This window comes from Lonchura striata, chromosome 1 (genome assembly GCF_050655825.1).
Source record: "Lonchura striata isolate lonStrDom1 chromosome 1, ASM5065582v1, whole genome shotgun sequence".
Lineage (NCBI taxonomy): Eukaryota > Metazoa > Chordata > Aves > Passeriformes > Estrildidae > Lonchura > Lonchura striata.
In genome coordinates, this window is record NC_140703.1 from 32,073,085 (window position 1) to 32,089,210 (window position 16,126).

The 16,126-nt window shown below is 39.1% G+C and overlaps 1 protein-coding gene across 4 annotated transcripts in view; it reads right to left on the bottom strand.

Annotated features, from left to right (window-relative positions):
• Positions 1–16,126, bottom strand: part of EPHB6 (EPH receptor B6) — an 89,628-nt gene that overhangs the window by 66,617 nt on the left and 6,885 nt on the right. For all 4 annotated transcript variants that reach the window (XM_085592146.1, XM_021548905.4, XM_085592156.1 and 1 more), the window contains exon 2: positions 4,136–4,354. In XM_085592146.1, the coding sequence (XP_085448272.1) occupies positions 4,136–4,229 (94 nt within the window). In that variant the 5' untranslated portion in view covers positions 4,230–4,354. The remainder of the gene's footprint in view (positions 1–4,135; positions 4,355–16,126) is intronic.

Below are 16,126 nucleotides of genomic sequence, written 5' to 3' on the forward strand. Positions count from 1 at the left end.
CAGGAGTTATGTACCATCTGTGACAGAGAGAAATGACAGCCAAATGGTGTAGGATATGGAAATACACAGCTTTTTGCAAGGTAACACAGTTTTTAAGCTTTATGAATGATTGTGTATTTTTCTCTTTCCCAGCCCCTTTCTTTTGTTAAAGCCCTAAGGAAACTGCCGGGATTAGCATGTTGCACTACTCCTGATGTCAGAAAATGCAGGCATCAAGAAATTAAAATAAAAAAAGTTCCAACTTTGCATATGAAATCCAGTTAAATTACTATCTACAACTTTTCTAGAGATACAATATAATATCTGCTCTTCCACAGCTTAAGAAGTTAATTCTCCCAACACCCACTATTAAGTCTAGAACTTGGGTCTAACTGCCACTGCCATCAAACCAGCTACTTTCAGTACAGCACAGCATGACTTTTTATGCTTACCTATGTTCTCCTCCTTGCTTTTTTTCATAGACATTAAAAAGTGAGCTTGTGTCTTCCAAAGTTTTACCAAGGCATACACTGAAAATCCTGGAGACCCTGCATTACAAGAATGCCATTCCTCTTCTTTGAAGCTTTAATTAGCTTTGAATATAAACAGTGTTAATTGCAGCATGAATAGTCTCTCCTGTCCTACTGGCCTCCAAGCAGCAGACTGGGAGCAGATTTAATGCAGGGCATGGTACAAACCTGGGAACAGGGATGTCCCTAGCACAAGAACTACACAGGTATCTATTATGGAAGAAAACGAATCAAATGGAGCTGCTGAGACTGACCAAAAGGATAAACCCCTGTCTATTCCCCCTTTACAAACAGGCTGCACATCCAGCCCTGTCTCATTCATGTTCTGCATGTCTACAGCAGGATATTCCTCTGCCCTGGGCTTTCCAAGCATGTGGCAAAGTTTTTGGCATGCAGGAGAGCGTCAGGAAAGAGCTGTGAAGAAAATGTTCGCTAGGATTTTAATAACTCATGTGAATCACATGCAATCAAACAAAAAAGTTAATTTTACTTTCTTTTTTCCCCCTGAAGTAAAATGACACTAATTTAAACCTTTCTTTGTGTATACTAAACTGCATATAATAAACCAAAAGACAATGGTATTTCTCACTCTGAAGATTCCCTCTGAGGAAGGTATATCTTCCTCCACTTCAAAGGCAAGCCAATTTGAGCAATCAATACATTATTTTCAACAGCCCAAGACAACAACCAGTTAGTAGAAAAAATAGGAGGAAAATGAAATAAGAATGTCTGATCTCACTACATTTTTTTCTTCCATATTCCCTTTTGCCAAAGAGACATTCTTAATGCAAAGAGGTTTTACCAGAGCAGAAGAATTATTCTCTCTATATCTTGAATTTCTGGAAGATAGTTAGAAAGATTGTCCAGCTATTCTGCAGGCTTGAGAACTTGTAAAATAAATGCAATCACAGACAGAAAACATCATTCCTTTGGAACATATTTAATGAGTTCTAGAAAATGAACTCTGCTTGTGTTTACAGCTGCGGACATTTATAACTCCATCAAAGCAAAACCAATATTCCACATAAAATTGATCTCAGTGCCCTAGCAAGAGCTATTTCACTAACAAGTTATCACTTGCTCTCACCTGTCTTACTGCAGTCCATCAAGCATTCTTAAATTCTATGCCTCACAAACTTTTACAATCAGAGAGGTTAACCTAAAATGTTAACTTAAATATTCAGTGATAAACTATGATTACATACGTGTATGGATTTTAAAAGAAATAAAATTGCTATATTTCTTTATGTAGCTTTGAGAAAAAGGAAAAATCCATTACTTCACCCAGTATGTAGCTCAAAAGTAATGCTCTCAAAACCAAATCCTCAAAAACTCTTGCAGAGCCATAAACCCTGAGAAATGTGATCTTAATGAAAACTTTTGTGCAATTGTGTTTCCTTTTATAAAGCTAAAAAAACCCCGTATATAAATGTTTTCTGTTTGCAAAACATTTTTCCCTCAAGCTTCCATTCAGGCTTTTATTTTGGTTTAAAAATCATGTCAGGAAAACTCTGCACAGACATGCTCATTCCTGGTGAAATCAGTGTGTTCAAATACTAGGGCTGTAGTGAATAAATTCACCCTAATGTCTCCTTTTCATGCATTAAAACCAATACCAACAAAATAATTTCAATTGCTTGCAAGAACTTCTTTACTTCTGAGTCATGAGGGAGTTTAAAGTCCCATTAGGTCCTGTAAAAGCATGCTGCCTTCTTTCTGTCTGAGAGACATTCTGCCTAAGAAGTATTTGCTGAATCTTCTGACTACTTCCCTTCTCCTCTCTACATCTTCTCCCTCTTTTCTTAATGACTAACATTAAGGTTTAGAAAATTTCAAAGTTTGAACAACATTTAATTTGAGACAAAATGTGATTTACATTCAGACTTTAAATCTAACTAAAATGCCTGAGAAACACTAGAAAGAATTGATTGATTGATTTTCCCACTGAGTCAATTATCTTTAGTTGGAGGTGAAATGTATTTTAAAACCCACCTAAAACTTCTAAGAAGCTCTACAAAAACTAAAGATCACACTGGATATTCCCTATATTTTTCAACTTAAATCTGAAACCTGAATTTCAAGTTTCTGCTCTATAGAATAATGAGTCAACAAACAAGCCATAGGCCTTTTTTCTTCCTTATGGACAACTCTCACTAAAGCAAAGCTTTCTACATAGTTATCATCAGACTTTCCTCCCTTACCATATAATTTTTATATAACTTTTAACCACAACAAAAATACTTACCTCTGAGATGCAAATCAGCTTTAAAGTGCAAACTTAGGACCATACAGTACAGTCACAATGAAGATGCTGACTCCCCTGACCCTGAACTGAAAGTTGAAGTTTGGCTCATGGACACCTTTACTGTTTCCTCTCCATAGGCATAGTTTTACTGTCCTATTTCAATCCAGGCAGGTCAACATGTGATCTGTGAAGCTGTGTCACACAGTACTTTCTAAACTCTTTTTATCTCTACAAACTTTCAGGACTGAGCACTGAATTTAAAAAATGTTCACTTGTACAGGCATCACTCAGTTAATTCATATTTGCTGAGAGAATTTACATTTTCCCCCCTTTTCTATCTCAGTTTCTCTACCAGTTACACAGTAATTTTAAATGCAATTTTAAAATCAGTAATTCACAGAATTTCAGAGATTTACGAATTTGCATCATAATCTTGCATCAATTATTTAGTCTCTGAACATCCCGCACACACTGTATTCCCCTCCTATTAAAAGAAGGGATGCTTTAACAAGCTTTCCTCTTTTTATTAGATCTCACACTACTATCCTCTCCTTTCCTCTAGGTCTTTCCTTGCTTTCCTTTGATTCCATCTCTCCCTCCTCTCCTCTTTCAGCGGCTTTCAGAAATGCAAGAGATGAACATTCATCACAAAGCAGTGCAGCTCACTGAGCACATGTAGCTGCAAGGATATTCTTGGAACAAACAAGGGGACTGTTTACAGCACCTCTGCCCTTCTCTAACTCTCTTCCATAGCTCCCATCTTATCTCCTGCTCTCATCACCCTCCCTTCTATCATCTATTCTTTCTTCTACCATTTTCTTGGCACCTCTTTTCCCCTGCCTACCTTCTCCCTAACCTGCCTCCAGTGCTTCCTCCCTCCTCTCTCTGCTAGCTGAATGTGAACTGCCTCTTCTTGTTAATGCAAAAGATTCTCTCCATATCTATTGTGGCAAGTTTATCAGACGTGAGACAAAAACTCTTGATTTCAGGCCACTGGGTGCTGTCTTCTCAAACAGTATAAATGTTCCAGGGATTGTTTCACAAAGCAAACACGGTGCAAGAACAGAAACACAAGAATCAAATACACACCAAGTATAAACAAGAAGCTTACTCCTGGTGAAAAAAAAAAAAATCTCTTCTTTGAGGCAGTCACTTCTGAGATAGTTAGTAGTAATGCTCACTAATGATCCTTCATAAGAGGGTTTGCCTCTCCCAGCAGAAACAATACTAATAACTTTTTAAATCCCAAGAGATAGTATCAACCATCAAACAGAAAGACATGTGCTCAGACTAGGATATAAGCATACTGGAGAGCACACTTTTCTTCTTTTTAACCTCTACAGAAAACTCTTTAAAGCTGATGTGAAACATCTGTTCTTACCTTCTAATGAGGTGACTAGATGAAAGAAGAAGACCATCCAGAGCCAACCCATTCCCGACACTCTTCTTGCACTGATGCCAGCATTAGAATCCATGAAGATTCTCTGTAAATACCACCATCTTCAACAAGCACACACCACTCCCTTGAAATGCTCTGAGATTTCTTGAAGTGTTTTAATATCTTCCCAAGTTAAAGCACAGAGGTCTTAGCAGAGAAATACTGTTTAAGAAAAAATAGAAGGTAGAAACAGAAATCAGGTCACTCTAACATGAAACTGACAGTTTTTATACACCCATTCCATCATTTACTACTTCCAAGATATGGGTAAAAAGGAGTATATTCCATATACCCACCCCTCAAGACTTCAGTCAGTCACAGGTGTTTTTTTGCACTGCCAGTACACACAGATTTTGAGACTTTCATGGCATCAGTGATGGTGTGGTTCCCAAATCAACATTAATCTCTACTACAGTATAGGCTGTACTATTACTGAAGTCCTGAACCTTTCTGCATCTTTGGCAACATTTCTTGGAAGGTGTCCATTCCATTTTCCCTGTATGCTTTTCAAATTCTGTCTCCTGTAGTTTACACTTTGCCTTTTAAGGACTCTGCAGGGCAGTAGCCATGACAGGAGAGTTTTTGCCAACACAAATCTGCACAGCTGACACACTTGTAACTGCATTTCAGATGCAGGCATTTGTCCCTTCAAGCATACGACTGCACAACACTACTAAGTTGGACAGTATTTTTCCCATTGATATGTTGTACATGAGGATACAAACGTTGTGATATTTAAGGTCAAATAGGGAGCCTGCATTACAGCCAGAAAAAGCACACAAGTCCAAGTTTATTATCTTAAGTGGGAAAAAATCCAAACAAAACTCTACCACCACCATTAAGAACCTGACATAAAAGCTTATCTTACAGTAAGGGAGCAGCATGTAGCCTAATCCAGCCCTGCATTAGATCAATACAGCATAACAATTTTGCTAAGCAAGGTAATTCTAGCTCCATCTGTCCAATTCTCAGCCCACCAGAGAAATATCACCGTAATATGTAGGTTGCATGCAAAAAGCCAGTATGTTTTGTTTCTTCAGGTGCTCTTTGAGCAGAGCATTGAAAATGCTCCAATGTCTTCAGTGAGACAGTGAAGCGTAGCTAAGGAGAAAGAGAAATGTCTCAGGCAATATACAAAAATGGCTCAAAAACTTGGCTGAAAGAGGGGAGGAGGGGGGAAGAGTTGTAATTAAAAGGGGCAGCCTCAGTGCAATTATCTGAAAACCTTGCAGTAGGAGATTTGAGCAAGTTGGGCATAGCAGAGGAAAAAGCAGCCTGGGGAGCATGCAAAAAGGCAGCGGAGCGCAATTAGATTTGCTTTACTGGAGAGGGAGAGAAATTTGGGCAGGATGGAACAGTTCTCTCTTCTGCTGCTTCCAGTGAGAACCTAGAGCACCCAAGACAGATGCACCAAAGGCATTCTGGGCATCACTAAAAAGTAAGGCAACTAAAGGAATCTCAGCAAGAGGCAAAAAATTTGATTCATGACTTCTGTGGAAAGAGAAAAAAATAATTAAATATTACTGAGAAAAAATTAAAATTAAATGTGAGGATGGATACAGGTACTGCTTATTACTTTATGAAGCATGTATACAACACAACACATCACAGAATAAAAACATCACTGGATGCAACTGCAAAAAGGAGAAAATTTCAGGGTGAAAAGTCAGAAAGTCCTTCTTTAGAGAAACAATTACCCAAGCACACAAGAGCAGTCTCCTGGAACAGGAGAAAAGACTGCTGCCTGAGCCACCAAAACTAAGACTGGGTACAACAAAATCAAGCCTGCAAGACACCTCTATATAGAGACATAAATACTCACCATTTGTACTGCCAATCAATCTATAATATTATAATATTTATAAGCTTTTTATTAGACCAGTGAAGTCCTAAGAGATGGGGACTTTTTAGCGTTCATAATGAAGGCAAATAAATGCAGAAACAGAGGTCAAACAAACTGAAGAATACTTTCATTTCAGTCAATGCAAACTCATTTATCTGCAGAAGGCTTGAAAACAGCTCGAAATTCAGATAATCTCATGTCACATAACTTCGGAGTCACAGAGCAGAAAACACAACCCAAATACACTTCAGCTGCTGGATCTCACACCAAAGCATCAAAATTACCACAAAACAGATATAACTAAAAAAACCCCTAATACACAAAACCAGACACAAAAAAACTTCTGGTTCCAAGGAAACCAATTATTCTTCTGCTGCCCTCCTCACCTGCACATCTCTCTTACATCTGTTTGCCTTATCCTGGTTTCCTCTGTATCCCACCAAAGTTACATTGCTCTTCAAGGGGAATCACGCAGCCTTTGTCTGGATTAAACTGGCAGTTATTTTCCCTAAAATAAACTGTGGCTAAACAAAAAAGATGGTTGTGATTTAGTAGATAAAAAAAGGTAATTTTTTTTAAATTTCTGGGTTTTTAAAAGTTTTTTATTCTGCCTCTTCCACACCTCAATGAAAAATGCTTACTCCACAATGAAGGATAGAGAGAACATTATGGAAGCATTTAAGGAAGAGTAGGAGGGAAGCACTAGCCTCTGTGAATTAAAGAGTACCAAGCCCCTAAATTGCTAACCACTGCCCTGCCCTTCCCCCTAGCACCTGATGTGTACAGAATCTGCCTACACCCAAAGACGCTCATCTTTCATTCTTCAGTTCTCCTACTACTTCTACCCTACACCAAACTACGTAAACAGAAACCTCAAACCATCCCAACTTTCAAACCACCCTCTTCTCTTGTCCACACAAGCACCTTTCCATGGCCGCCTCAGCTAGTTACTTGTTCCAAAACTGCTTTCAGCAAGATTACTTCTCTTTGCTATGGAATCCACTTTTCCACACACTCCTCCAAATCCAAATGCAAAGCAATACATCTTCTGTGCACAGGATCCTTCAATACACTTCCTTAAATACCCCTTCTCTCCCTCTCTCTCCTCCAAGTACATGAACTTGCCACTCATGTACCAGCTGTCAATCCTCTTATGATAACCTATTTTTAGGCATATATTTCCTTAGCTAGTGGAATGATTTCTATCTCCTTGGAAGTCCTGAAAATTCTAAAGCATCTGAGAAGTGACAGTTCCTGAGGATCAAAATGTCTTTTAATGATTCAACCCTATAAAACTGTGAAGATCCCAAGCAGTCAGAAAAGACCACTACCATATTATTTTTACTGCAATACTAAGCTTCAAGAGATGGGAGACAGAAGTTTCTGGGTTGTCTCCGTACATTATTCACCAAAGCTATCATGACTGTTTACTTTGGCACCATCACTGTGGTACTTAGATTACCAAAATTTATGTTGAGATCCCAGTTAAAAAGAGATAAATACAATCACCACCACTATTTTCAAGAATCCTGGTTTCTTAGCTGAACCAGCAATGGAATAGAGTTCTTTGGGAAGCTTGTCAAGGTGAGTTTTGAACACCACCAAGGATGGAGATTCCTCAAGTTTTTTGGGGCTTTTGTAGCAGTGCTGAACTAGGTAATTTTCTTTTTTTTTTTTTACTGGGGATTTTTTTTCTTCCTTATATGTAGTCAGAATTTCCTTTGCTCTCTTCTGTTTTCTATCTCTACAGAAGAGAGTCAGCTCTTGCCAAGCCCCTCAAAGCTTCTTCTACCCAAGACTGAAAGCACAAGCTATTTCAGCTGGAAAGCCTTGAATGTGAAACAGCATGCCTGGCTTGACTGGCACTGTTTAAGTCCTGTTTATTCTCACCAGACAGGGCTGGTGCCGTAATTTCTCACTTTTTCTGAACTCAATCCTAAAGTGGGAACACTTCAGTACCATCTCCAGGCAAATGATGCTCAGTGCTACAGAAGAGATAGTGACAGTGCTCCCACATGTGCTAAAACAACTGACAGTAGTACAGCTCTGTGCTTGTGAGATTTCTGTCACAAAGAGCGCTGCTGTCTGCCCATGCTGTACCCATGCTGTGGCAAAGCATTTCATGCAGCCAGCAGCTTTGCAGCAGCTTCTTTATGCAAATAAAGGATTCCCTCAAAGTTCAAGCATTGTCAGTGATGACACCTGAAGGGCCACAGGGCACCAGTGCTGCTAAACAGGTCAGCATTAATCGAGAATTCCCTTCCACCACTGCATGTGCGGTTTTTTTTTTTAAAGGAAGCAGGTTTGCTCCAAGGTTTGTGCAGTCACTTATTTTAGAGCACCCCAATGATATATGTCTGGAGTCTTGATGAAGGTGGTCATGCAAGTGACAAACCAAAGAGGGGTCTCTTTAGAATGGACTGCTTTTTTATTCTTCTGGGGTGTGCACGGCACTCTGAGACTGATCAAAAACAGTGACAGCTAGATGAACTGTGTTAATTCTGTGCTGGCCACAGGCTCTTGTGGACCTAAGCTTTGAACAAAACCCCTCCTTTTCTCAACCTTTTGACTCCAATCATAAAACTTTGGACAGATCTTCACTGAACCACATTCTAACTTACTACACAGACAATATGCAGTCACAGATCAGAAAGTAAAGTACAGGGACCCTATTTCCCTCTGACAGGGACCTGACATCAAATAGCATTACCCACTCATCTCAACCATGCATCTTGTGTGGCTTCCACAGGAGGAATTCAGGCATGCATTTTGGATTAAGAAAAAAGCTAGGATTGTTCAGGTACTGCACAAGCTTTCTGGAGAAAATATGAGGGCCTGAATATAGCTGTTTCTTTGAGTTCTACAATTCAACACACAAGAAAATGCAGAAGCAGATGAATGTCCTCCTAAGCCAAGCTTTCTCTGTGTCTCCAGTGCCAGGAAGAGGTGCTACGAGCAGATAACTTGCAAGCCTGACCTCTATGTGACCCACTTCCCTCCTCTTCCTCCGGTATCCACAAATGTAAGACAAAGATTACTAGACAATATCCCCCCTTTAATTCACTTTAGTATCTCTTTAGGAATTAATCCAATCCCCATTCTGAACTTCTAACAGATTTGGAAAGATGTCTATCCTTGTACAACAAAGTATTTTTACGTATTTTATATTGTTCTACTAATAGAAGCTGAAATCATAACAGTGCCAAATTTTTTATGCTTTTAATTCTTCTTATCTGTTCCAAGAACTTTTCCAAATCATCTTGTTTCCTCCCACTGGAACAATGCTTCTTCCTCATTCATTGTTAACTGACTCCTCTAGGCTTATTTCACAGAAGAAATCATTATATGGGTCTACCTGCCCTCTGCTATACTTCATTCCACAAATTTTCCCTGTATTTGTCATACTTCTTCCTCACACAAAGGATCTAGGGTGCAAAATAAATGCACCTCAAGAATTCTCCATGGTAGAGAAAATGCTGTACCTTTGCAAACACAGTCTTTCCTCCTCCTGCACATTTTGCACTGTGACTCATATCAGCTTAGTATTATCTCTCAGCAAGAGCCATTAAAAAGATAAATGAGCACAACATCTGGGAGAGTCAATAAACTACTATTCCAATTAATTTGTGCTGCACACTGATTCATCACATTTAGGCAGAGTACAAAAAGTGGAATTAATACCTCTCATTCACGATCAGTAGGGAATCATGATAGTGTTACGCATCAAGCAAAAGGCCCCCCCCTCCTTTGCTGGCCCCAGTCCTGTCCTACTCTAATTGCTCCTTTGCCACTGGGATGCCCTTGCAGCAGTGGTCACGCATCTCACTGGGATAAATTTCACAATGCTGCTGTGAAAAGCTGTCACTCAGCGCCTGTCCAGCACCCTGAGCATGACATAATACTGCCTACCTTCTTTCTTAGACAATAATTACAATAACTGCTATTCATAGAAATCTTTCTACACCCCAAACAGGAAGTGAAGGGGGGGGGGGGGGCAACACATAATTTATTGCTCAGGGTTTTAATGTAATGAAGTTAATGTGTTTTCTTCAAAAATTCTATTACTGGGGCACATAAAGCACCACAGAAAAACTACTGATTAAATGAATAGATCATTTTGATAGCTGCTGTATATCCTTTTATCCTGTGTTACTAATTGAGATTATTTTTAATGACTCCAAACTACTTTGAAAATATCTGAGACGAAAGTAGAATTTATTGAAAAAACCCTTGTGGATTTTTTACAGTCTGTTCAGTTGATTAATCTAATTTTGAGAGAAACACTCTAGATGAACTGTATAACTAAGTTTAAAGGAATACTTCCTCAAGAGCATGCTTCATAAAATATTTCTTCTAGCTGGCTTGCCATTTGCTTCCTACAGATTATCTACATAGAGTTGTGTCTGTGTCTCCTGGGATCCCTTAAGTATACAATGACACTCCAAAAGCTGATTCTGAATGTTCTCCAAAGAAAGGCATTTATTTCCTTGTTTATCATGGAAACACCAGGAGTCCTGAAGCTGATCTTCCATGCTCTGATTATGCATTTCCTAGTGGGACTCAAATTAAGAACTTTCATAGCTCTTAAAGGGAAGACAGAGACTCTTATTTTCATGAATTTTTATTAAACCCTTGAGGCTGTAGTAGGGTGCCCAACTTAGAAGCATAATCACTCAAATGGCCTCTACAGTCAGTGGACTGAGCTGAATCATGTTCACCAGGTAACGAAGATCTGCACTAATTAAAAAAGGGAGCTATGGACAGCTGAACAGCTCCCTCACAATGACCCCCCCAGGTGCAGCCCGGAGGTATCTGGGGACATTCCAAGCCTCTGTGCCATCTCCCAACGCACACAGGAGGCCAAGTTAGCATCTCTTTAGGTAACTACAGTGCTTTCCCTTAAATCTCTCTTGTGTGCCATGACATATACTTGGCTAGAGTAGCTTTACAGCTTAGCTTGTAAATCTAGTCTTTCTTCCTAAGCAAAATTCATTCACAGCTGCCCTCTGTTCCTGGAGCCTTTCTCAAAGCCTCCACATCATGTTTTGCTATGCCTAACAAAGATGGACACTGATCTCTTTAAACTACAGCAATTAAAAAAAAAATCTAATTAAAGATACAGATTCTTTCTTCGATCTATTATATACTTGAATTACATATATATTAAACACAATTAGGTTTCTGAAAACAATTTCTTCCCCCCTTACAAGATTTGACTTCATTGACATTTTTTATAGTGATTTGTATCGTTTTCAAAGAAACATTGGCAATTATAGTCAAGTTTCTAACATTAACACCTGGAAGCAAAATCCCAGCTCTAGAATATTAACAGCATTATAGAATGAAAAATGTGAAGAACTTAATTGTTAATTTATGTTATCCATTAGTTGCCTGATAGAAAATCTTCTACAACATAACAGGAATTGAAGTGATACAGAAATTACTCCCTTTGAATTTTCATACTGTAAATAAAGGAGACTGTGCAAAGAGGGAGAAATGAATTAACAGCTGTCCATCACATTTATCTTCTTTGATGGAAAGAGAAGATGACAACTGTACCCAGTGGGTATGGTTTCACTGTCCTGTTGCTGATTTTACTCTTAATTCCTAAGGATACTTCTCTCAGTACAACTGTGCATTGGTCCCTGCACTTTCATCTATGTAGAAATAAACATGATGTTGTCAACTTCAAGTATAATTTATCTTCAACAATTATACTTCCATTTGTACAAAAGGAAGACACAAGGCTTCAGAGAGGAAAAAAAATATGCAATTCACAAACTCTACAGCACAGCTGCAAACCTTTGTCAAGCACTGTGTAAAATGTTGTATTTCCAAAATTCTAAGCACTGAAATTTAAGTTTGGAATACAAGATTCAAGTACCCCTGAAGATCACCACATTATTAACTTCTAGGTGAAAGTAATCTGTGGTACTAAAAATTCTTTGAAAATTGACACTTCCTTCTCTGATACAACTTAAGTTTATTTAAACACCCCAAAATTCACTGAAATTTCATAACAGAAGATGTCTAAAAACAAGAAGAAAGATGCATACTATTTCAGCATTTAAAAGGGGAAGGGAAATAAGACATCTTCACAAATGGTTATTAAACAAAGAATGGTTTACTGTCCTGGTTTTGGCTGGGATAGAGTTAAATTTCTTCTTAGGAGCTGGCACAGTGCTGTGTTTTGGATTAAGAATACTCTTAATAACACAGATGTTTTAGTTGTTGCTAAGTAAAGCTTACTCTAAATCAAGAACTTTTCAATTTCCCATGCTCTTCCAGTGAAGAGATGGACAAGAAACTGGGAGGGAGCATGGCCAGGAAGAGCTGACCCGAACAGGCTGAAGAGATATTCCACACTAAGGAATGTCATGCTCAGTACATAAACAGAGGGGAGGTGGCCAGGATCTGTTGATCACTGGTCAGAGATGTGCTGGGCATACATCAGTGGGTGGTGAGTGACTGCACCAAGCAAGCATCACTTGTGTTTTTGCAGTTTATGACTCTCTCTCCCTTTCCTTTCCATCATCATCTACAACATCACCATTATTATTATTGTTGTCACTTTATTCCAATTATTAAATTGTTCTTATTGTTGTTATCTCAACCCATGCCCTTTACCTTTTTGTGATTCTCCTTCCCATCCCACTGAGGAGTGGGAGGGGTGGGAGGGTAGGGGCTAAGCGAGCAGCTGTGTGCTGCTCAGCTGCCAGCTGGGGTTAAACCACCACAGTGACGTAAAGAGAATGTCCCAAAAATCATGTCCTCGTCTACTGCTGATCATGCTTTTTTTTTTTCAAGTGAAATTAAAGTTATTATATACCAAGTTCTGTTTGCTGATGGGTGGAAAATGGTAAAGAAGCCAAGCACAGTGTTTGCAATGGCCAGACAAGCAATGCCACAAATCAGAAAAATAACCTCGACATTTGCTGACCAAGTTTGCAAATGCAACTGCAAATCTGCACTGACAGCCCAGACACAGAGCTGCACAACAGCCTTAAGAGGCACTCTGAGGACACTGGAAAAGAAATCAAGGGCCTGAAGGGTTGAGCCGGAGCAAAAGTGAGAGTGGCTTGCAACACTGAGATATGAATAAGTCTAAGAAAAGACATGTTTTATACTAATGCTCTCTCCCATTGTAACTTAAGAATGTAGCCTTACATGGCATGCCTAGAAATACATGAACCAAGATCCACGCACAAACATTCAAAAGATACAATGGAGGGGGAAAAACGAACAAGCTGAAAATACTTTTCTTAAGCTGTTCATTGTGGACCAGTTTGCAAAATCCTTTAGTAAGGATTAATATTTTCTTCAGCTGCAGCAAAGAACTTCATTTTTTTGCAAAAATATGCTTACTGTCTTCATCTCTAATTTTGCTTTTGACTTCATGAGGGTTTTACAGTAAGAAATATTTAGCATAAGCAGAAAATGCATGTTATTCGTATTCCCAGTATCCAAGGTTATGTTGTCTATTGGGATATAGCAGCAGCACTTGACAGCCGGTTAAAAGATAATGTTCCTCTTCTATGGGAATTCCCATCATTTTGAAATTGCCTTTCATTCCATGGGAGAAACTGTCATTTCAAAACAGATTACAGAAAGGATTAATAATATTAAAGCATCTCAATTTAAGTGCAGCTCTTTTTATTAACCTCCTGTCTGGCTTCAATGAGGCAGCTTGGGTTTTCAGAGAATGTGCTTCATAATTTAAGGGTTAATTAAAACTACTTTTTTCCATTTTAATCAGTTTCACAGCCTTGGGCTGTCATAGAGCTTGGTTCACAAATTGTTGGCTTCATGCATTTGCAGATAGAGGCTACTTTTAAAACTATTTAATTACTAGCATTATTTATCATCACTGTTTTTATTCCTGTTAAGAGAAGCAAGAATGCTCCTATGTAAAAAAACAAGTCAGAAAAGCACTGAAGCACAATCACTTTACTCACTTTTTCACTTTTTCGCAGCAAGCTTTGACCTTGCTGTCCAAACCTACTCTTCTACCTTCACTCCATGCAGATGACTACCAGGTACTTCCCATCTAGTTATAACCCCACAGAATTACAAATACCAGATTTTGAACTCATAAGGTTGGCCCAACAGAGGGCTGTAACATAACACATTCCCCAAATGGTAGTGAGAATAAAAAATTATATTCAGTCAAGCTGATTCCCTTATGTTTTGCTGACTGCACCAACAGGCTGTACAATATACAAGCTTTAGCTCCAGCACGTAAATTAGAGCGTTTGATGTGGAAATATATGCACAAAACTAGGAAGCTATGAGGGAGGGAGAAGATGGCTCAGAGAAGAGTTCTACCATACAGCCTTCATTCTTTTATGACCACTGTTTGCCTAGACGGGAATTCTGTCTGTTCTACCATTAGTCTGAGTCTCATATTCATGTGTAGGTACTAAAACATCACAGAACAACCCTGCACTGCACTGGTCATACTCTGAAAAGTGCACACCAACACTTACTACAGTCTGTCTACAGCCATTTTTTGCAGGAGGTGTTATTCACTCTGCAGTAACAGGCAATTAGGGAGCTCCCTTCGTAGCAATCTCTCGAGAACACAGAGAAAAGAACTATGAGACCTAGAACTTCTGGAAAGACTTTGAGAAAATAGATGGTTTCTCCAGTTTTGCTGTCTTCAGTTCAAGACTTGAAATCCATAATATTCATTCAGACTCAGCTGTCTTTCCTCTTAGGGTCTTGGTCTCACTGTTAAAATGACTAAACTAAGCAAGAAGAGACACTACAGAAGTTCTGTTGGACTTCAGAAACATCTCACTAGATCTTTCACACGAAGTTCGTTTTAACTTTTGTCAACATCTATATATTTATTTAGAGAAAAACACTAATGATTCATGCTGATTCAAGGCTTCAACCAGATTTTGGGAATCAGGTTGCCCAAAATTGGATGTCATCTACGAGACAATCGAGAGCGAACTGAAGCACAAACAGTAGCTTGAAGAAAAGAAGTCAGATAAAGGCTGCAAACAAGAGGTGATCTGAATGGCAATGACTGCTTGGAACAATTACCTGAGTTCAGTGAAGCATCAGAAGGAGCCCATGTGTAGCAAAAGTGGGCTAGAAAGCTCCACCAAAAATTTGAACTTGCCACTGGCAGAGCCTGAAGAGCAGCCAATTGTGTTCTCAGGTCCTTCCCTCCTCCTCCATCCTGCATTTCCAGTTTGATGTTTCCACCCTCAGGAAATGGGAACATTATGTGCCACTAATACTTCAGCAGAACAGAAATAGTCTTAAGAGGAAAAGGGAAGGCCAAGCAGGTTACGGTAGAAATATTTTTCAGGCTCATAGCATCTATTTCTAATGCATGTTTGTATTATTTTTTGTGCCAGAGATGAAGGCAACAACACATAATTCTCAGAGTTCATCCTGCTTCCTCAGTGTCTCAAAGGCTTATTTATATTTCAGTGTGGATGCTGGGGCTCACTGCTCTTGTTACATCCACATCTAACCTCAAAACCAAAGGATTACATTTAAAATGGAGTGAACACAATACACCACTTCCTTTCCTAGGATATCAACCAGTCTTGGTTGTAACAGAGCAGATCCAAGGTACATTTTCTGTCAGGAAGGTAGTCCCTCCCCCAGCTGTTGGTAAAACTGTAAGAATAGAAATGAAATGAGGGGGATGGGCACCTTTATTTAGACAACATCTGGCCTACAGTCCCATGTCAACTGCAGGATTTTTGTTGGTGTATTTTTTTCAAGTTCCCTAGTCATATTTTTAAATGTCATTAGCAACAGGGCTTTCCATGACTTTGTGCAATCTGTGTGGACCTTTGCTGGAAGAAATGACACCTTAATCCTGACCCCAAACCCATCTACTTTGGGCAATTTGAGCCAGTTTTCTCCCTTTGGCCAGCACATTGCCTGGGATCCTGTCAATAGTCTTTTAGGTACTCTACTCCAGAGCAAATCCTTTTCACTCATCAGTAAGCTAGTGCTTTTTAATAGCGTTTTAAAAATTCCCTATAGTCACCTAATCACTTCTGTTGCTCTTCACTGAGCTCCCAGTTCATCAGTGCTGTGGCAGAGAAGTTCACGCAGTCAAA